General features: G+C 35.6%; 1 protein-coding gene across 2 annotated transcripts in view; it reads left to right on the top strand.

The window, feature by feature from the left end:
- Positions 1 to 21,014, top strand: part of PI4K2B (phosphatidylinositol 4-kinase type 2 beta) — a 28,492-nt gene extending 7,478 nt beyond the window's left edge. Inside the window, exons 2-10 of one of the 2 annotated variants that reach the window (XM_028088340.2) lie at positions 501 to 637; positions 2,296 to 2,496; positions 3,119 to 3,250; positions 4,885 to 5,023; positions 6,564 to 6,625; positions 8,209 to 8,308; positions 11,599 to 11,732; positions 12,307 to 12,366; positions 18,599 to 21,014. In XM_028088340.2, the coding sequence (XP_027944141.1) occupies positions 501 to 637; positions 2,296 to 2,496; positions 3,119 to 3,250; positions 4,885 to 5,023; positions 6,564 to 6,625; positions 8,209 to 8,308; positions 11,599 to 11,732; positions 12,307 to 12,366; positions 18,599 to 18,772 (1,139 nt within the window). In that variant the 3' untranslated portion in view covers positions 18,773 to 21,014. Of the gene's footprint in view, positions 1 to 500; positions 638 to 2,295; positions 2,497 to 3,118; positions 3,251 to 4,869; positions 5,024 to 6,563; positions 6,626 to 8,208; positions 8,309 to 11,598; positions 11,733 to 12,306; positions 12,367 to 18,598 lie in introns of both variants that reach the window. The other variant, XM_028088332.2, reaches the window with a different exon arrangement.
- The last annotated feature ends 1,258 nt before the right edge of the window (positions 21,015 to 22,272 follow it).

Genomic DNA, 22,272 nt, shown 5'->3' with positions numbered 1-22,272 from the left:
AGTGCTTTGTAGGCCCTAGGGGGGTGGAAGAATTTTTGGATTTACGGTACCAGAGGGAATGAACTAGGAGATAGAAGGTGCTTGAAATTGAAAGGTATAGAGAGGTTGCAGGTATTAGTAATGACAGATTTGAGGTATGACTGTGCAGTTGGAAGTTGAGATAGGCTGGAGAACAAAATCACTGGAAGAGAGGAATCCAGAGTAATGTGAGATATTCATTAGTGTGATTATTTCAACAAATAGGGATTTTGTTTTTCATGTGTCATTACTTGAAGTTTAAAGAGAAGTGGGGTTAGGGGGAAAAATTAAGGAAGGAGCCAAGCAACCCATACAATGCTTGATTACATTTTTTTTTTCTGTACCTTAATATCCTAATGCTAATAACTTAACCCAGTATTACAGGTCCCTGTCATGAGCATTCTCATAGCTGGCCTTTCTTTTTTCTTCATGTTCTATATTAACATTGATTTTTTTTAATACAATAATTGTTGATTCTTCAGCATTGAATACATTCTTGGATGATCCTGAATTTGCTGATATTGTGTTGAAAGCAGAGCAAGCAATAGAATTTGGAGTTTTTCCAGAAAGAATCTCTCAAGGTTCAAGTGGAAGTTACTTTGTGAAGGATCCTAAGAGGGTGAGAATTTCACAGATCTGTAGTATACATAACAGAAATTTTGGAAAACACTAATTTGAATGTGAAATCACTGTGAGGTTCTGAAGATATTTTCCTAATAAATCTGATTGCACCCTTTTCAAAAATAATGATCAGGTTCTTGTTATTTTTAACTAAAGCATTCTACTATTTAGAAATAAAGCTCTTCATTTTAAGTCATAGTTTGGTGTCCTACTATTTTAATACTTGGTTTCAGGCATTTATGGAATACTCATATTCAGCAAAGGATTTGTTGAGTTTATATTCATAAGTCCTTACTTTACAGTAACTATATTAGCCAACCAAAGTAGAAATTTAAACTTTCAAAACGTATTTAATGTCATTTCCAGATCTTTTTCAAAGGTTTATTTTGCCCTAGGAGTATTTTTTCCTGCATTTTGCCAGAGGAGCCTGGGCAGTCTGAAGATTGAAGACATTGGAATGTGACATAGTGAAATGAATCAAAGTATAATTCTAGGGCAGAAGAAAGAAGTTGATATGGGACTTTGTTCCACTTAGTCTAGAATTTTTCAGAAATCTATATTATTATCTCTAAGAGCTTTCTGAATGTTACATAGCCAGCAGTTCTTTTTTCAGGAGTAAAAAAGATTATGATTTTATCCTAATATTTTTTGCAAAGATTGAAGATGTATTTTAAAAAACAAAGTCTTTTTTGAGTTTTAAATGTATATGTAGGTAATGTCAATCTATCAGCCTTTATTCCAAGTATGATTTTGTAATTTGTTCTTGTTGACTTTTTTACTAGAGACTTAGATTTTATTACATTATAAAGCAATTATGTACTTAAAATTATAAGCAATTATATACTTAAAATTTTAAATCTTGTCTAAGGATAATTCACCCTCTAAATTTAATATGAATATATTTTATCAGACCAGTAATAAAGATTATAGACTTGAGATATCCATGAGCAATTTTTTCAAGAGGAGAGAATTTATTTAAAATTGATTCATAAAAAAAAAATGGGAAAAGATTAGGGTAGGAGGATCTCACAGCATAGATGTTCACATGTAGCTATAATTACCTTTGTATTTTAGAGACTGCTTTTTGTCATTGGATTTATTAGGTCATTTAACAAATGCTTGAATGCCTACTGTGTACAGGCACTGTACTGAATACTGGGGATACAGCCCTAACAAGCAAAGTCTCTGTCCTTTAGAATGTACATCTAATGAGAAAGTAGATGATAAACAAACATATAATTTTGATATTTAATAGATACTGAATAATAACATCGTTTGACCTAGAGCAGTGGTTTTCAAACATTGTAAATCAGTGTAACCCTTTCATAACTTGGAAGTACAGTAACAAAACAGATGAAGTCAGAGTTGATCTAGTTAAGTGGCATGGGGTCTTAGAGCCCTCTCTCATCTCCACTCTCACCTTCCCTAGTGTTTCTCAGAGCACAGTTTGAAAACTACTAGCCCAAAGGATTATTGATTTTAGATTGTTGAATGAGAATGAATATAAAAACATAATTAAAACTGAACCTCTTAATAGGTAAGGATAATGCCCAAATCTGGTGGGAAGAAATACAAAAAGATTGCTCAACATGCATTTTATGGATTATTGTCTCTCTATATTAAAAGTCTTAACAAAATTTCTACTTTTTTATATAGAAAATTATTGGTGTGTTTAAACCCAAATCAGAAGAGCCTTATGGCCAACTGAATCCGAAATGGACCAAATATGTTCATAAGGTCTGCTGCCCTTGCTGCTTTGGTAGAGGCTGCCTGCTTCCTAATCAGGGATACCTTTCTGAAGCTGGTGCCTCCCTTGTGGATGAAAAGCTTCATCTGGGCATTGTACCTAAAACAAAGGTAAAAGAGAAATTGTTTTTAATTATGTACTTCTAATTTATAGTCTACTTCTCTGTGAACACTTTAGTAATATTTCTAATGACAGAGCCTAAAGTTGAGCACTTGTTTTGGTAATCCAGAGTCATGAGTAATTAATAAATTGATTCTAGTGGAGATCCACATAGTGTCCAAGGGGAATATCCCCTGCTCATACAAGCTTCGATGGTGCTGACAAGAGGGAAAAAAACTAAAATTTAGAAAGCAGAAAAATACTGAGGTTCTAGATACTCTCTTGAAGGTAGAGATAACTAATGTGCTCAAAGGACTGCTTTTTTTTTTCTTTTTAGCCTTTATAAATTTTTACTTGAAGACTTCCTCAGAATGTTCGTTCCTAATTCAACATCTCTGGACGATTACTTCTTGCTTCCACTGGCCAGTTTTAGGCTGTCCCTCCCAGAAATATATGCCATTTAACTGAGTTTGCAAAATCCCTAAGCCTTTCTATTTTAGATTATCTGAGACATTTAGTATAGGGTTAAACTCTGCTAATTTATAGTTTTAGAGTACATTTCATGTAGTATATGAGTAGAAATACTGCAATGCAAATTCTAATAACCATTTTTCTAAAACTGTGTGTTTCTAGGTGGTTTGGCTTGTCAGTGAGACATTTAACTACAGTGCAATTGACCGTGCAAAATCTCGAGGCAAAAAGTATGCTTTAGAGAAAGTGCCAAAAGTAGGTAGAAAATTCCATCGGATAGGACTCCCTCCTAAGGTAAATTACTGTGCTAAGTTTTATTTGGGGGGCAATTCAGCATGTATTACCTGAGCACTGTGTGCTGTAGGTGCAGATAGTATAGTAAATAAAATGGGTTTTTCATACTCAAAGAGCTTATAATGAATAAGCCATCTCAGTGCAATATGATAAAGCTGTTAGGATGGTTAAATGCCGGAAGGTCAGAGATTGGGGAGGGTTGTCTCACTCAGTTTGGATGGTTAGGGAGTGTTTCCAAGAGGAGTTTGCACCTTTGGCTTTTTAAAGTAAAGGCTAAATGCACAGGTCAAGAACCAGACCTGGGTTTCCCTCCCAGCCTCTCTACCAGTTAGCTCTGAGACCTTGGGCAAGTCCCCTACTCTCTAAGCCCTAGGCTCTATAAAACGGGGGTGAGAAAAACTACCTCCTGGGGCTGTGAGATTAAATGAAGAAATTCATGTCAAGTACTTGGTATGGTACCCGGCACACAGTGTAGTAAGTGGTAGTAATTATGTTACTGGCTACATACTAGATTTTGTTCTTTCTTACCACTTTTAAATAAACCTGAGGAATGATTAGCAGCTAACTAAGCAAGAGTGGGGAGGATTCATGGGAAAGCATTCTAGAAAAACTTTAGGCTTTTTTTTTTTAATATATTTGTGATTTTCTTTTGTGGTTGCAATGCATTTGTCTAGATAAAAGAATTTGAATAAAAATTCATGGTTAACATAAATTGTTTTTAAAATTGTACTCCAGGTAAGCAGGAAGTTTGGAAATTTTTACAAGGCCTATTATTCCTTGGATATGCTGAAATTAAGTGTGACTAAAGAAGGATATTATTATTTCCATATTTATGACTACTAGGACTTATAAGTGCTTTAAAGGAAACCTTTTAGCAATAGTTAAAATTTCATGCCAACAACAAGAACATAGTGTTAAGATAAGAAATAGATTTTCTTTGTGGTAGTTTGTATTTATGAGACCAACTAGGTGACCTGTATGTCCTGTGCTGTAAATACATGCATATAGTAATTTTAGTGACAGAAATGCATTTTAAAATGGACGTATTTTCGAGGAAAGGATTTTCTTAAAAACCACTATAGAGTTTATGATTGATTGATTAGTTCTTTAAAATTTGTGACCAGTATCTGTAATCTGCAGAGTCAAACAATGCATTCTTTTTTTAAAATAAAGCTATATTCTGTATTTTATGTTGTAAAGAAAAAATCCTAAAGTATTTCTTCCATAAGATAAAATTGCACTGTTATTAAATGACCAGGATAGCTGTACTATTTGGCTTCCATAATTAAAGTCATTTTAATGAATATTTTTAGAAAACAGCTTTCTGAGTTGAGATTATCACCTTGAGAGGCATTTTCTTTTTTAATTATCCTAAAATAGTCTCTATGTGCCTCAAAAGCCTAGGGTTGAGCATTTTTAATTTGCTATGTATTCTTTATGTGATTATTTAAAATTAGTGTATAAAAATGGTTTTGATAAATGTGGCTTATCTAAATTAGTGTTAACTCTTTTTCTTACCATGTTTATATAACATTTTATGATGATACTACTGAGAAATTGAAAAAGTAATCCCTTTTTTCTTGTACTTTCTTTTCTAACTATAGTTCTTAAAATTATAGATTGGTTCCTTTCAGTTATTTGTTGAAGGTTACAAGGAGGCTGAATATTGGCTTAGGAAATTTGAAGCTGACCCTTTGCCTGAGAATATTAGAAAAGAATTTCAGTCACAGTTTGAAAGATTGGTTATTTTGGATTACATCATCAGAAATACAGGTATTGAAGTTCTCTTATTCGTTCACTCAAATCTTGTTAGCTTGCAAATTGTATTCAACTCTTTTTTTTTTTAATTTTACTTATTTATTTGAGACAGAGAAAGAGCAAAGCAGGGGAAAGGGCAGAGGGAGAGGGAGAAGCAGACTCTCCCCACTGAGCAGGGAACCTGATTCTGGGCTGGATCCCAGGACACTTGAGATCATGACCTGAGCTGAAGGCAGGCGCCCAACTGACTAAGCCACCCAGGTGTCCCCGTATTCAACTCTTGATGCAGAAGTCTTGAGGCTACTTTTTCTCTATCTGCCTTGGAAAACAGAGATGTAGTACTGACTCCCCTGGGCAACCTGTACTGGAGAGCCTAACTCCTAGCAGGCTCCTGCCCCGGTGATAGAGGTCAGTTCTGTCCCTACTGGGGAAGTTCTGGGCAGTAGGTCAAAGCCAGAAATGTTATCTGTGTAATATGAATAATTAAAAACTTGATTGTGTAAATTACTTTAGATGCTTCTTTTGATGTTAGGTGACTGTTAGTATAGTCTATAAATACATTATACTCTTAATTTTTTCTGTTCTAGAAGGGAGCAATGATGTCGATAATCTGAAACAGTGGTTCCCAAATGTGGTTCCCTGGACCGACTGGGTCAGCATTATGTGGGGACTTGTTACATTTACATCTTCTCAGAGGAGTGCACCCCAGTCCTACTAAAGCAGAAACTCTGCAAATGGTGGCCACCAGTCTGTTTTAACATGTCCTCCAGATAATTCTGATGCACTCTGAAGTTCTGGCTCAAAATGCTTGCTCATTTATATTGATTTCTGAAAAAGCATTATTATACTTTTCCAGAGTTACCTTCTTAATTAATATGGTCCTGGATTAATGTTAAAATTGATGTAGAGACTAGAGAACTTCTATAGACATTAGGTGAGAATCTACCCAGAAATTTGCCTGGCAATAGAGGTAGATGTTTTTTCTTCCTAAGGTAAAGAGAAGTTATCCTTGATTTTAACAAACTTGATTTAATAGTTCTTTTTTTTTTTAAGATTTATTTATTTGAGAGAGAGAGAGCGAGCAAGAGAGAGAGAGAGCAGGCACTGAGCAGGGGAGAGGAGCAGAGGGAGAGGGAGAAGAAGACTCTCCACTGAGCTGAGATCCTGAGGTGGGGCTCAATCCCAGGGCCCTGAGATCATGACCTGAGCAGAAGGCAGACACTTAACCGACTGAGCCACCCAGGCTCCCTGATTTGATAGTTCTTGATAATAATTATACATACCTCACAGAGTGGTTGTAAGGATTAAATGAATTAGTACATGTTAAGTACTTACAACAATGCCTGGCACAGAGTAAACTCTCAAAAAGTGCTAGCTAACATTTGTAAGTATTTTTTAGTTTGTGTGTGTTAAATTAGAGCTTTTAATATGTAAACATAGGCCACAGATAACCAATCAAGGTCTTAAAAATCAAAAGGTGACTAGATTATTCCTTTTTCTATTAAGCTATGATATCCATAAAAAATGAAGTAACAGATTTGTTTTGTCTTGAAAGACAGGGGAAATGATAATTGGTTAATCAGATATGAAAAGCAGAAACAGGGAAAAGAAATTAAGGTAAGGAAATTTCAAAATTATACCCATACAGGCACAATCAATTTCTGTAAAAGATTCCTTAAATTTTATGTTATTCTTCATTTCTTCATTTCCTTCATTTAGATCCTTGATTTTATCTCCTTTTTCTGTTTTTCTCATCTTTTTTTCTTTCCTTCCTCTGTTTACATTGTGTTTTTTAAATTCTATTTTTCTAAATCTATGTAGCTTTTATGTTGTATTTTTTTACAACTTTTTTTTAGAACTTGTAAAATTTGTTGTAGAACCACTAGATTTATTTTGCCTTTATGTAATAAAAATAAAGGCTTCTGGTATTTTTGGTCAGCATGTTTATATTTTAGTAATTCGCTTCTTTCTGAGTCTTATGACTACTCAATAATGTGGATGAATCTAAAAATCCTGCTGAGTGAAAGAAGCTACACAAAAAGGGAACACACTGTCTGATTCCACTTACATAAAAATCTAGAAACTGCAGACTAATCCCTGGTGACAGAAAGCAGACCATGGTTGCCTGCAGGTGGGGCAGAGGGAAGGAGGGACTGCACAGGACACCAGGAAACTTTTGGTGAAGGTTTCACATCTGCAAATGCTTATCAAATTGTATACTTTAATATGTGAAGTTTATTGTGTGTAAATTATACCTCAGTGAAGTTGTAAATAGAAAAAAAAATGGCAATTGTAGCAGAAATGGGTTTAAAATACACACATAAATATACACATTCATAATAGTTTCTAAATATATTTTATTGGTATATCTTAAGCAATTAGATTTTACTGAAAACTTCATTCTTTTAAGTATTTTGTGCATTTTCGTTGAGGTCAGATATTTGATATAAGCTAAAAGAAACTAACCAGACATATGTCAAACAGACCTTCATGCTAATACTTTTAATTTTATCTTTTTCACCTTTTGTTTTTATGTTGGGCACTTAATAATGGCAGCCGTCTATCTTTACATAATAAGTACTCCTTAACATGAAAACCCTCTTGCTCTCAAGGTCTTTGTTTCAGCTATGGAAAAATGTAGAAGTTAGGAATGGCCTACATTCTGTAATGAATAGTATCTTGAGATTCCTTCTACTGGACCTTATTATATTTGGTCTTTGGGTAATTTTATTTAGAAACATTTTGTATTTGGACTAATTATTTCTAGGGGACCCTAGGAAAGACTAAATTTTTAATAAGGTAGGTTTGTTAAGTTCTCTTAAAAATATCAGTATTTTACAAATGTCATACATTTAAGCAGTGCATATAGCAATAAATTACCTGGAACAATATATTGTTAAGTCTTAGCATTTCCAGGTCCTCTTCCCCAAAGAGGAAAAAAAATGAAACCATTACTATCTAAATTTATAATAACAAATTAAAAACAACAGTGATTATGAAATTCTTACTGATTTATAAGACAGTTTCTTCCTTTTGAGGGTAAAAATTTGTATTTTCTGGCAACTTATTTTTTATTTTTATAGGCTCTTCAAATAAAATGTCTTTAAACCTTAGTAATTTTTAAAAATTTATTTAATACTTGATCTTTTGGAAATATTCATACAAATTTTTTATCAGCAGACCATTTTTTTCTTCTTTAGGAAACGCAGTGGATTGATAATAAAGAATCACTTATTAAAATAGCTGCAATTGATAATGGTCTGGCATTTCCTTTTAAGCATCCTGATGAATGGAGAACATGTGAGTATTTAGAACCACCTATAGATTCTATGATTAGCCTTTTCCAGAATAAGAAGGGAACAAAAATTACAGATATCAAAAAAGGAGAAGAAAACCTGGGTGAAGGATAACCATTGATCAGGGCTCTGGTCTAGAGTCTGGGGATACAGAAATGTGTATTGCATGGGCCTTGCCATGTATTGTTTGCTTAGCTTTGAATGACTGGGTCTGGTTTTGGTTTTTTGGCTTGTGTTAGTCTTCTAGAATAAGTTTTTAAATATTTACAAATTGGGAATCATCTATTTTAATATTTGGGTAGAATTTAACTTTAATGTGTTGGGTAGTATTCACTTACAAAACAGTTTAGACTTACCTACCCCCTTCCAAGTGAGTAGTGTTTTATCTACCTGTTCATTCTCTGTGGTTACTGGTCTGGTTTGCTACATCTTTTTGAGCTAATTTTTGACATTTTTATTTTGCTTAAAATTGTTCATGCCATCTTGAGATCTAGATTTATGGGTACAAAGTTTTTTATAGAATTGTCTTATAATTTAAAAAAATCCCCTCTATGTATATTAAGTATTTAGGTGTGAAAGGAAATGATATCTAATTTGCCTTAAAATATTTAGGGGGAGGGAAGACAGGGATAGGTGAAACACGTTTTGTAAAAATTTGGGAATAGTTAGATTATTCAAAATATAAGAGTTCATTGTACTAGTTTTTAAATTTTTTTATATTTCTGAAATATATGTAATATATTTTTTAAATAATCCCTTTATTGAGGCACCTGGGTGGCTCAGGCGATTGAAGCACTCAACTCTTGACCTTAGCTCAGGTTTTGATCTCAGGGTTGTGAGTCTGAGCCCCACATTGGGCTCCATGCTGGGTGTGGCGCTTACTTTAAAACTAAATACAAAATAAATAATCGCTATGACTGTGCCTTTTTAAATTCCTACTGTTTATTAGTGGGCTTTTTTTTTTTTAATCAGGCTTGCCACAGACTTGTCTAAAGCATTGGCCTTATTACACTTACTTATTTTCTACTTTTTTTTCAAAGATCATTGGCCTTGTATTTTTTTTTATTTTATTATGTTATGTTAGTCACCATACAATACATCATTAGTTTTGGATGTAGTGATCCACGATTCATTGTTTTCGTATAATTGGCCTTGTATTGATCAGGTTTTCATTTTGTTTGCTTTTTCTCTTTCACTGATTTGTGTTTTCCATCGTTGTTCTTTTCTTCTGTTGTGTTCATCGTATTTTGCTTGCCTATATATTTTTCTGTAGGTATTCTTTTGGCTAAGCCATAGATTAGGTAGGGGCTGCTCTGTTGTTCTGCTCTGCATATTCATACTATCAGATTTACCCTTTGGCGGGAGTAATTTAGGAAGATTTTGTTTGGTTTTACATTTTCTATGTCAGTTGATTTAAAAAAAAAGAATCGGCCATTGTCATTTTCAAGTTTTATTGCTTTGTGATCTGTGAATGCAGCTGCGTGAATTCTCTTTGAAATTCGTTAGTAATTCCTTTATCATCTTGTAGATGGCCAGTTTGAAGGCACTTGAAAAGAATGTGTGTGAACACAAAGTTCTGCATCTGTCTATTAATTAAAGTTTGTTAGTTGTTAGTCGAATCATAATTTTTTTTGATCTGTTAATTTTTGACAGAGTTGAAGTTCACTGTGATTGATTCTGGCAATTTCTTATTGCATTTCTATACTTTTTTTGCTGTGTATTTCACATACATAAAGGCTCAGCATTTTATCTTGCTGGTGGCTTGTTCTTTTATTAGTGTGAAATATATCCCACTTTATCCCTCAGTGTTTTTTATTTTTCTTATTTTATCTGTTGTTACATTGCTACACCTCATTTCTTTCTATTAGCATTTACCTGGTATTATTCTATACTTTTATTTTTTACTTCCATCATATTGTTTTAAGTATATGACTTATAAACAACACTTAACTGGATATTTTTTTTACCCAATCTGAGATTCTTTTAATAGGTATACTCAACTCTAGTTAAAGTCTCAATAAATTACTGATGTGTTTGAACTTTTCCTGCCATCTTGTTTTTTTCTATTGACCATAAATTCCAGTTGTTTTTTTTCCTTTCCTATCTTTTGTTGAACTGACTTAAGATGTCTTTGTTTCATTGGTTTTTTTCCTCTAATAGTTTGGAATTTATATGCAAATCGTATTTTAAAAGTGTTAAGTTTAAGGTGCCTACAATACATCTGGGAAATTGTGCCAAGTATGCAGATGAGAATTAAGGATATGGAACTTAAATAAGGAATTGATGTTGAGGATATAGTTTTTAAACTGTCACCGTGGTGGTGGTTACTGCCCAGGGAGGTCATGGTGAGCAAATACCATCACTAGGACAATGTGAGATACAGAAATACTCAGTAAATGTTTCATGAATGTTTAGCAAATGAAGGAGAGAAACGGGGACTGGTGTCATTGCAGATGAAAGGAAAAGCCAGCAAACGAGAGAAGTGGCTTAAAAGATAGAAGGTACACTTTGAAAGAGTAGTATTTCCAAAGCCACATAGAGAATTTTACAGAGGGAGATGATCAAGAACAGTACTACTTGATACAGAGACATTAAGTAGCATGAGAACAAATGGGCCTTTGGAGAGACTCTTACGAAATGACTGGTGGTCTTAGGGGAGAGAGGTTTTTTGTTTGTTTTGTTTTTTTATTAAAGAAAGAGTGCACTTGAGCAGGGGAGGGGCAGAGGGAAAGGGAGAAAGAATCTCCAGCCGACTCTGTGCTGAGTGCAGAGCCTGATGCCTGGCTCAATCCCACAACCCTGAGATCATGACCTACGCTGAAATCTCGAGTCAGATGCTCAACCAACTAAGCCACCCAGGTGCCCCTAGGTGAGAGAGTTTGAATGGTGATAATAGAAACTGAGGGATAGGGATTGGAAGTAAAAGCAGGTGGTCAATTCCTGATGATTTGTGAGTAAGAGGGCAGGGAAATGTCAGCCATGGTATTTGATCTGGGGCTGTGAACAAATTATAGGTGTCCCTTAATTTCCAAACTCAGGAACCAGAGATTCAGATATATTTTTGATGTAGGGCTGTTTGAGATAGACTCATTATTGAAATTCTTACTCTTTACTATTTAAAACTTAGGAACCTAATTAGTTCCAGTAATACCTTCCTGTGCCTTACCGTCTACACTTGATCTTAGCCAAAAGGCTAAGAAGTGATTGTGCTTTACCATCTAAATTGACCAACCAAACTTGGAATCAGGTGATCATTCTCTGATAACTTCTTTCTCTCTCTCTCTCTTTTGTTAGATCCATTTCACTGGGCTTGGCTTCCTCAAGCCAAAGTCCCTTTTTCTGAGGAAATAAGAAACTTAATTCTACCATATATTTCTGACATGAACTTTGTGCAAGATTTATGTGAAGATCTTCATGAACTTTTTAAGGTAAACAAATTTTTAGTTAATTATTGTGGAAAATGAAATAAATCTTAGAGGAGATTTTCTTAATAGAGCTAATTGGCAATTTACTGCTTCTGGTATCACTACTTGCAGTAGAACTTGACTTAAAAAGGAATTAACAGTTTTACCTTACAGGAGCATAAATTTGTGAAGTTACACTGATTATGAGTGTTCTCTGAAGTGAAATTGTATTAAAACTTGACAAGTTGTTTTCTTCAAAAGTTGAATTTTTACAAAAGTACTCTATAATTTATAATAAATGCTTGGTGAGCTGCTATGATTGAGTCCTCTCAAAAGAGCCTAAACCCATTGGCTGGAAGGTCATTTTAAATCCTTTTGGAACCAGTTGGAGTATAAATAAACTATTCTTGTCATTCTAGAGGCATCCAAAAATAAATCAAGGAAAAATACTTTTTAAACGTTATTTTATCTATTAGGAAGGCGTCAGAATGGCCTTACGTGCTGAGTTGAAGAGTTCATTTCTTTTCAAATATTTGTTTCAAAGATCTTGATTTTTGGAATTATAATAATGTGGGGGTTTTTTTCTGTTCCACAAAAGACTGACAGAAGATTTAACAAAGCCACTTTTGAAAGTCAGATGTCTGTGATGAGAGGTCAGGTAAGTTAACCTTTTTATGATCTTGTTCATTAACTTTTTTCTCCATGGTGACCCAAAGATGCAGTTCTTTTATGCTGAACCAAAATAGCTCGTGTGATTAAAAATGAAGTGGATTTCAGTAGCGGCTTTCCTCATGTTCTAAATTAGATATTTTTTGACCTTTTTGTTTATTGTTTGTTAGCCAGTTTCCCCTCCTATGAATTCTTTGTCCTCATTTTGATAACTGTTTTCCCCAGTGTTAACTATATTTTTCCTCCTATCTACTTGCTTGGATGTTCCAATACCAAGTTCCGTTGCCTGTTGATTGTCTTTCTCATAGAATGTGTTTGGCCTTTCCCGGAGCAGTCAGTGAATCACCACGTCACCAAGGTTGAGCACTGATTGAGGCATAAAAGTACTGATTGTAACTCAGTCGTGTCACTCCTTACCTCCTTTACTTAGGGATACAAGGTGTTAGGTCTGCTGGTGTGGACCTGTAGGCTGGCTGACCTACCGATAATGTCTGGTCCTTCCACTCTATTAGTAGTATTTAGATTCCAAAAGGAAGACTTGACATGAAAATAAATTAATGTAAATAATTTTGTAAATATTGTAAACAAATAAATTACTGTAAACATTGTCTTTTAGTGACTTACTAATTAACTTTTTCTTCCTAAAGTATGCATTTAATTTTAAGGTAGCTGTTTGCTGCATGCATACCTGGGGCAAAGAAGTCTAGTTTTTGTACTGATTATTACATTATATAACTTTAACAAATATATATAATTAAATTAGAAAATCATTCATTCACCAAATATTTATTGACAGAACTAGTGCCAGAAAGTGTTCTGGTGATTGAAATAAAACCATGAGCAAAACCTGGTTCCTTCTTTCCTGGAGCATGTGCTGTGATGACGAGGCCAGGAGTCAGGGAAAAGAGATGGATTATTACTTCATACACCTCTCTGTGCTCCATTGTATGTATTCAGTCCTTTGCTGGAATCATAAGTTTTAAATAGTAAGCGAAATGGCTGGAGAAGTAGGCTATAGCCAGATCTTGGAGGCCGTGAGTACCAGAATACAGATTCCATGTGGAAGGGATTAGAGCCGTGAGAGATTACCATTCAGAAACGTTGTGATGAGACAATATTTCTAGAGAGGACATCTCCTGGGTTGCTTTTGTGAACTCCCTGAACTTCTGCTAAATTCTGTTTATATGTGCATTTTAGGGTGGGGACAGGCAATAGGATTTATATGTCAGCAAAAGGAGTCTCTAACCCAAACAAAGATTAAGGATCACTGCAGAAGGTGAGGCTGGACAGTGAGGTGTAGATTTGCTCAGCAGAAGAGGCGGCTGAAGCCAGGGAGCCTTGCAGGGAGGTGAGTGAGGTAATTCAGGCATGTATGAAGGGCTCAAGTGATTGGTGATTATAATTATGTTGAAGAGTGTTACCATCCCAAACTATAATTGAGCTAAGTTTTCTGGCATAGATAATTATGCCCTAAGTTGACCCTTTCGCTTGAAACAAAATTGATTTATCAGTATGCTCCATCTTCAAGAATTCTCTTATCCCTAAAGATATATCTTAGGAATTCTTTTTAAGGAAAAGCTGTAAATAATTGTGTCAGCTTTAATTGTGGATTAAAGTTAGTACCTGAGGAATTTAAATATAAATTTTAAAATGCTTGTCTGAAAAGATATGGGGACATTCCAGTTCTGAGGTCTTGTCACAAAGCTAGACCAGAGGCTACCTGCTATTTTAAGTTTATTTATTCATGTCCTGTCTCATTCACAAATGAGTTAAGGTATTACACAAATGTGTATAATAAGATGTAAAAATGACAAGCTCAAGATCTGGGGAAAGAAAAAGATAAAATGATGCCTTGGCTATATGTTTTAATTTGATTTTGTTTTAGTTTTTTTAAATCTTAATTTGGTTTTGTCTTTCTGATAGCCAAAAAGAATAAGGTACCCTGACCATGTACATGATTATATATATATAGCTTTTTGGTTTTAGCTGTTTTTTAAAAAAAGGTTGTCTGAAAAGTTAGATAGTATTTTATGTCCTAAAGTAAATCAGTGTTTTGAAACAGAAGCCTAACAAACAAAAACAAATAAAAGCAACCTATGTTCCAAGCAACAAAATCATTATTCAGCCGGTTCCTTAACTAAGTCGAAATACTTATTTTATTTCTATTGTTTATAATTTTCCTTAAACCTCTTAGCCCCCCTCCAGTTTTCCACTTAACTTCAGATTTGTGCTTTGGTACAACCAAATCTTTTGCCCTAGTTTATGGTAAGTTTTTTAGTTTTGCACACGTAATCAGTGACATGTTCTAATTCTTCTCCTAAAGATGTGGACTGGAACTAAGAACTTATATGAAGGCATTTTTTTTTTTTAAGTCTGGGACTGGTAATGTTTATTAAAGTTAAAGATTTTGAATGTTACTTTAAATACAGTAAGTCATGATCAGGGTCAGTAAGATCATTCATTTTGTTTTATTATTTTTTATGTTTCAAGTTTTTGTTTAAATTCTAGTTAGTTAACATGTAGTGCAATATTAGTTTCAGGAATAGAGTGTGGTGATTTATCACTGACAGACAACACCCAGTGCTCATCACAAGTGCGCACCTTCATACCCATCACCCATCTAGCCCATCCCCCACCCACCTCCCTCCATCAACCCTCAGTTTGTTCTCTGTCGTTAAGAGTCTAAGATCATTCATTTTGTGTTCTATCTGTGCCAGGCATATTACTATTACTGTGCCTGTTGGGAACACTGGACCTCGGGACATATTTATGTGAAATGTATTTTACATGTGGTCTGAAAAAATAGCAGAAATAATAAACTGCCCTAGGAATACACAGTGAACACCTATTCAGTGACTTTTAAACCAGAAGCTCATTTGCAGACTCAGTAATAATTGATGTTGAAGAAAAGAAAACGAACACTTGAGTAGCTCCTGAGTACTTTACCCCTGTGATGTTTGGTATCACTTATCCTTACAGCAGCTCTCCATAGTTCTCTGCGTTTTATGTGGAGGAAGCTTGGCTCAACGGGGTTAAGTAACATGTTGAGTCTGTAAAATAAGGAGCTCTTCGTCTGGCACATCAGCTACATTTGGGCATTGCCTCTGCCTGCGACCCTTCCCATCTCTTCTCTGGATGTAATGATCTTGTAAGTGGTATCCTGACCCCTTCTCCTGTCTCTCTTTCACAGTAGTCCAGAACCATCTCTCTGAAAGCACATCTGATCATGTCTCCTGTGACGTACGACTCCATGACTCCTGGGTGTGCATTGGTTCCAGTGCCGACTTAGAGCACAGGCCACGGGACCTTTGGCACTCTTCCTGCATCCATCCCATGCACCTGCCTTATCTCTGGGCAGTGGTGGCTTCCCCTAAGCCTGGCCACTCCTAGCCATCCTTCCCTCCCGTTTCCCATTTCCCAGTGGCACCCTCATGTGCCTTCTTACCACTCCTCAGTTACCCTTTCTTCTTCCTCTGGAGGACGGTTTTCCTTCAAGCTCCAGCCCTATCTTCCTAGGCTCAGAGTTCTGTTTTCTGCAGCGTTCCCTGGAAATACACTGGTGTCAGCCTTGACTCAAAAATCAGATGTTAAAACAGCATGTTGGGCATATTACTATTGCTTACTATCGCTTAAAATCAACCAGAAAATAGGTGTGGTTTTAGATAGTACAGTAATTCTTATACCCACTAAAATCTGAGGACCAGTGAACTAGTCTAAAGGAGAGCAAAGTCTGTATGTGGAAGTCTGTGAGTTTATATCATCTGCCTTTGGCCTAACCATCACATCCCAGTTCTCAAATGTGGCATCGATGGAGACTAGAGTGTTTCTCCTTGCCTGCAGTGCTTAGTCTATTTCTAAAAATAGTCTTCTCTGATTTATATATATAATAATATATTTGTTTGTTCTTTCAGAAATGAAAAAATGGGTGATATCTAGGGGAGGGGGTCAGATTTTAAGTCAGGGCATAGGTCCACTGTTGTTAAAGTGTTTATTGCTTTTTATTCTAGTTATTTGTTCATATGGCTGTTTGTTTCTAGAATGTGTGTACTTTAAGGGCTCACATGGGTTTTTTTCTCCTGTTCAATCTTCTCTCTGCCCCAGCACAGCGCATGCTCTGTAGATGTCTCTTTAATAAATAAATCCAAGATCATCAAGTGTCTTCTCAACTTTCAAAGAAACATTAATATTTAGAATAGTTTCAGGATTGAGTAATTTTTGCTGTTATATATTTAAAAATTGTTAAGCTTGTAGAATGACTTTCATTTTCTTTATACCATTTTGTTTTCCAGATTCTCTACAACAATCATGTCTTTAGAGTCAGGAAAATATTAGATATTACTTAAATTAGTGTGTTTAGACTAACATTTTTAGAATAGAATTTTTAAAACCAGAAGAAGAAACTAATAAATGTGCCCACATGTATTTTCATGATAAAAACAATGCTTATAAATGTGAATTTCATGAATTCTTTATGTCTTATTATCCAAGTATAGCCAGTTAGAGCACAGGCCACGGGACCTTTGGCACTCTTTTTAAGGGAAGATTTTAAGGGATTTTAAGGGAAGAACTTGAAAGGGATCCTAAAACATAAATACAGTGAGTAACTACTATAGCTAGTAAAGGTTTATTTCCTGAGGTGTTAAATAGTTCAGATTTTCTAGGATCTAAACTGTCAGTTTTATACTATTCAAAGTATTTGAATTTTATTTATTAGTATGGCTTTATGTTGAAACCTTTATGCTATCACTATTAAATAATCTTTACAAGAACCACTAAAATGCATACTATCTGTATATTAAATATTTTCAAATACCTGAAGGAGACATCTTTGTTTCTAAAGTATGTAACAAAGGGAGTTTTTTACCTGATATGCAGGAAAAAAGAAAATGAATTATTAAAATTTTATTTTATCTGAACAGAGTAGAATAGGCTGTAAGCTATGCATTGAGTTTCATAACCTTATTTATGTGCTCAAGTAGCAATTCTGAGTATGTTTAAACATGGAATGTAATATATTTTATTCTTCCTAGTAAACTCTTAAATGAAACTTTATTTTAAATGGCTACCTTCCCTAAATCTTTAACCCCTTTGCCTTGCCTCATGCTTTCCCATCACACTTTTCCCCTGTAATACTTGGTATAATTTACTGATTCATGCTTAGTGACTCCTCCCCCTGCTAAAATGTAAGCCTTATGGAAGCAGGGATTTTGTTTGTTTTTTTCCTGTTGTAGCCCCAGCGCTTAGAGCCTAGCACGTAGTAGGCATGCAATAATTATTTTGTTGGATGAGTGGATAAGGCAAGTATGTAGTTAAAAGCAGACTATTGTTTTTAAGTTTTTATTAATTCCAGCTAACATACAGTGTAATATTAGTTTCAGGTATACGATTGAGTGATTCAACCCTTCCATACAATACTTGGTGTTCATCACAAGTGCCCTCTTTAATCCCATCCCCTGTTTCCCTCATGCCCCCACCCACTTCCCCTCTGGTAACTATCAGTTTGTTCTCTATAGTTAAGAGTCTGTTTCTTGGTTTGCCTCTCTCTTTTTTTCCCCTATGATCATTTGTTTTGTTTCTTAAATTTCACATATGAGTGAAATCATATGGTATTTGTCTTTCTCTGACTTATTTTGCTTAGCATAATACTCTCTAGCTCCATCCACGTCGCCGAAAATGGCAAACTTCATTTTTTCTTATGGCTGAGTAATAATCCATTGTGTGTGTGTGTGTGTGTGTGTGTGTGTGTGTGTGTGTGTGTGTATTCCACATCTTCTTTACCCATTCATCAGCGGTGGCCATTTGGGCTCCTTCCATACACTGCTGGCGGGAATGCAAGCTGGTGCAGCCACTCTGGAAAACAGTACATAGGTTCCTCAAAAAGTTAAAAATAGAACTACACTATGACCCAGCAATTGCACTATCAGGAATTTACACAAAGAATACAAAAATACTGATTTGAAGGGTTACATGCCCCCTGATGTTTATAGCAGCACTATCAACAATAGCCAAATTATGGAACAAGCAGACAACTTAGACCAGTCTTCGTTTAGCTTCTATGTCAAATGGATAATGTGGAGCCATTTACTTTATTCGGTCTGTTGGGCATAAATGGATGAAATAAAAATTATAGTTATGAATAAATGGTTAAAATCGTGTCATTGAACTGAAGGAAGGTTTTTTTATCTTATATGAACTAGTGAAAATATCTCTTCTTTGCACAGATCTTAAATCTTACCCAGGCACTGAAAGACAGGAAGAGTCCTGTGCAACTGGTGCAGATGCCGTGTGTGCTTGTGGAACGCAGTCAAGGTGGAAGTCAGGGTCGAATCGTGCATCTGAGCAGTGCGTTCACCCAGACTGTCCACTGCAGGAAGCCATTCTTTTCCTCCTGGTAGCAGATGTAAGAGTAAAAGAAACAAACCGTTTGGCACGATATTGTTAAAACAATACAGTAATGCAAATCTGCTGTTCAGAGCTCCCATTGCCAAAACCTCAAATAATGTAAGTCTTTAAAAGGGTATCTTTTGAATGTAATCAAAAGTTTACAGTCTTTTTGTCCAAATATTAAATTTCTATTTCAGGGAAGCAGTGATAAATCTCCTATATGTATTTTTGTAGAAAAATTGTATTTTTTGTTGTTGATGTTAGTTTAAAAGGTAATTTCATGGTTTATACATTCTGAAATGACTGTAATTACTTTAGAATTCCAAGTAGAAAAATAAGGTATTTGTTGACTTTGAATAACTTTTTATATTCTTTTTTAAACATTGAGAAGGATGTTCATGTTCACTCTTCTTACATTATAAAAGGCCTTTGAGGGTGAAACTGCTCTTACGAACTTTAATAAGTGGTTAATAGAAAAACAGGTAAGAATAGAGCAATGTTGCCTTAATTGAAAAAGCTGCTATTTTAGAACTTGAATAAGTCCCTAAAGTGACCATTGTTAGGGACCAGAAAGTTATATTTTCGTTGAGTAAAAAGTGACCATTTTATTTTCTGTACTTCAGAATATTTTTGGTCAATTATTTTGTTATAGTAAGGAAACAAATCTAAAGATATTCCCCCTTTTTAAAAAAAAAATGGAAACACTCAACTGAGACTGGAGGGGACTAACATGAAATTAAGGCAGATCTCCAATATTTTGAAATTCCAAAATAGCGTTAAAAGTCCCTTTTGTTTCTTGTATGGGATCAGTTACACAATCAGTTAGTACTTTAGAGTACTGATCTTACTCAGTTTAGTAGTTCAGTTGGTATTAACTTCACTGAAAAGTAAACCATACCTCAAAGTGTATATTGGATTGCATTTTGGGGTTCTAGGGCGTAAGTCCTTAAAAATAACAGTCATATTGTAGGGTATTTGAAATTACCAGTGTTAGTTTAATTAACAGTCGACTTTAAAATATCAGCCCTAACAGGGAGCATGACAAAGATAACCGTAAAGTCATTTATATCTGACTTTGAAAATCAGTATACCAGACATCCTAGGACTTTGTAGCACCTTTAACTCACCAAGTGATTTAAATTGAGACGAGCCCAGTCCAAAGATTTGATTACAAGGAACCAGAAGCTTCATTCTTTTCTTCAGGCCACAAACAAGTAACATTACCACTCAAACTAAACTGGCAGTTTGAGGTCTGGGCCTTTTGGTTTTTTAGCTTTCTGTCTTGTGATTTTTTTTTTTTAATTAAATATTTTCGTGTAAAAAATACTTCATGAAGGTTAAATTAGGGCAGAAGACAGGTCTGCAGATCCCCCTTCCTTCACCTCTTTCTCCTGGTCTCTGTGGATGTGGCGAGTAAGAACACTGCTGCCTCAGTACACGCCCCCTGGACACTCATGGTCCCCTGCCTCCCCTGAGCTCCTGCCGTCTTCATGCTGAGAGCATGGGAAACTGACTGGAAATTCAAAACTCAACTACCATCTTCAGATAAATACTAGTGATTAAAATGTGCCTTTTGAAGATGTGTTCTTAAATAAGTTGTTATGATGTGAGTACTGCTTTCATAAAATGGTTTTTTTAGTATTTTGAGAATTGCTATATTAATTTTTATAATGGAAAACTTAGTAAATTCCTACTGTTTTATATCCTGAAGTTAAAAATAGTGTGGAACTATTTTTTAAATGGCCTCATCAGGCTAGAAGAGTAAAGTTGAAATATTTAAGATATGATCATAAGTCAGAGTACATTGGTTATATTTTGTAAATTTTCATGAACTTGATTCTTATTTAAATATTGTGTTAATTTTTTTCAATGAGTGTATTTATAGTGTCAAACTTGGTAGACTAATCATTGCTTAAGGTCACGGTTCTCCTGAAGTATGTATATTGAATATTTAGAATATTTGTGAACACATTTATGTTTATGAATGATGCCAAACCACCATTTCCCTCATATATTAGTGGTATAGTTTAATTCTTTAAAATTCTAAAAGCCATATTTAACTGGAACCTTTATAATTGGAGACATTTTACTTTTGTTTAATTATATGCTTTCATTCTCCCCTGAATTTGTCAGCGGTTGGAGGCTGTGGAAAACCTTTGGAAGGTTTTTTGCAGACTTGAAAACAGTTTGAGTCACAATTTTTTTTTTTATTTAAAGTTCTGTACTGATGGAATTAAAGCCTTATTAAAAACAGATAGCGAGTGTTCTTTAATCACATTACATCCGAAATCCTCTTACAGACGCATGAAGAGCTAGGCAGGGTCTTACGTTTGATAGTCTGTCTTTTCTCCCAGAGGTGCTTGGGCAACAGTACAGAGTTGTGGCAAAGATTCGTAGTGTCGCTCTTACCTCTGCCCAGCCTCTGTCGCAGTTCGTCCGGGGCCAGTGACACGTGGGGACGAGTGATCGACGTGACTTCCAGATCTGGCAGTAAAACTCACTGCCTTCACCTGCAGTGGCCATGATTGACCACCTCTTCTCTTCCTGTTGGCATATATACAAAGAATTCGCAGAATGCCTGCAGCCGGGGCCTGTCGGTCATGGCTTGGCGAACCACCAGGAGAGCGTGCCGACTGATGTGAGCAAGAAATAAGTGCTTGTGTTGAGTCACGGAAGTCTGGAATTTATGTGTTGCTGTAGCATAGTCTGCCCCATCCTGGGCATTATAATATAACAGAAAAATACAAATTATTTTAAAATAAAGAATCAATTTTAGGAGGTGCCATGGTAGCAACAGCGGGTGGTTTTTTAATCTCCCCAAACCCCCAGGCGCGATGTTATAGCAAAAGAAGAAAACACTGTGACACCATCTTCGCTAAAATTAGGTGGTAAGTAACCCTGTGAATCCCAGAATCTGAGCAGTTCGGGCTAAAACCATCAATAGCAGTAAGATCACAGGGGAACAGAGGTTTTAGAGGAGCGAGCAGAGGCAAAGTAAGGGGACTAGCGGTGTAGTTCCAAAACCACAGCTGAAACAGGGCTGTTGAGCATTCGACTGGCAGCTGGGAGTAGGAGCCCGCAGAACAGTCGGAGACTGCTAGGCCCACCTGGTCTACAGAGTTCGCAGAAGTAGCCCTGGGGAGCATGTGGGTCAGGCCTGAGGGAAATGATGGGTGTGGAGCACACATTGGCAAAGGAAGGACTGCGTGGGGATGGGTAAAGGAGAGAAGGTTCCGACGCGGATGGAAGAGGGCACCCAAGGAGACCGAATATGGAAAGTACTAACACGGTACACAGAAAACCATGTTCTCCAACTCTGCTTAGTAACTGCAGCAGAGAGAACCCTTGAACCACAAAATTAGGAAACTATTCTGCCCCACCTCACCTCCTACACAGGAATCTTCTAAAAAGACAGGGAAATCCTTCTCACTTAACACAACCACATCTTACACTGTGCTCTAAGAGAAGGATAACGACCTGTATGACATACCCACAGAAAGCGAAGATACCC

The sequence above is a fragment of the Eumetopias jubatus genome, unplaced genomic scaffold (genome assembly GCF_037043125.1).
Source record: "Eumetopias jubatus isolate StellerSeaLion01/CBP00866 unplaced genomic scaffold, mEumJub1_p1.0 scaffold_2, whole genome shotgun sequence".
Lineage (NCBI taxonomy): Eukaryota > Metazoa > Chordata > Mammalia > Carnivora > Otariidae > Eumetopias > Eumetopias jubatus.
The sequence above is the reverse complement of the archived record's forward strand: the minus strand, read 5'-3'. Positions and strand labels throughout refer to the sequence as shown.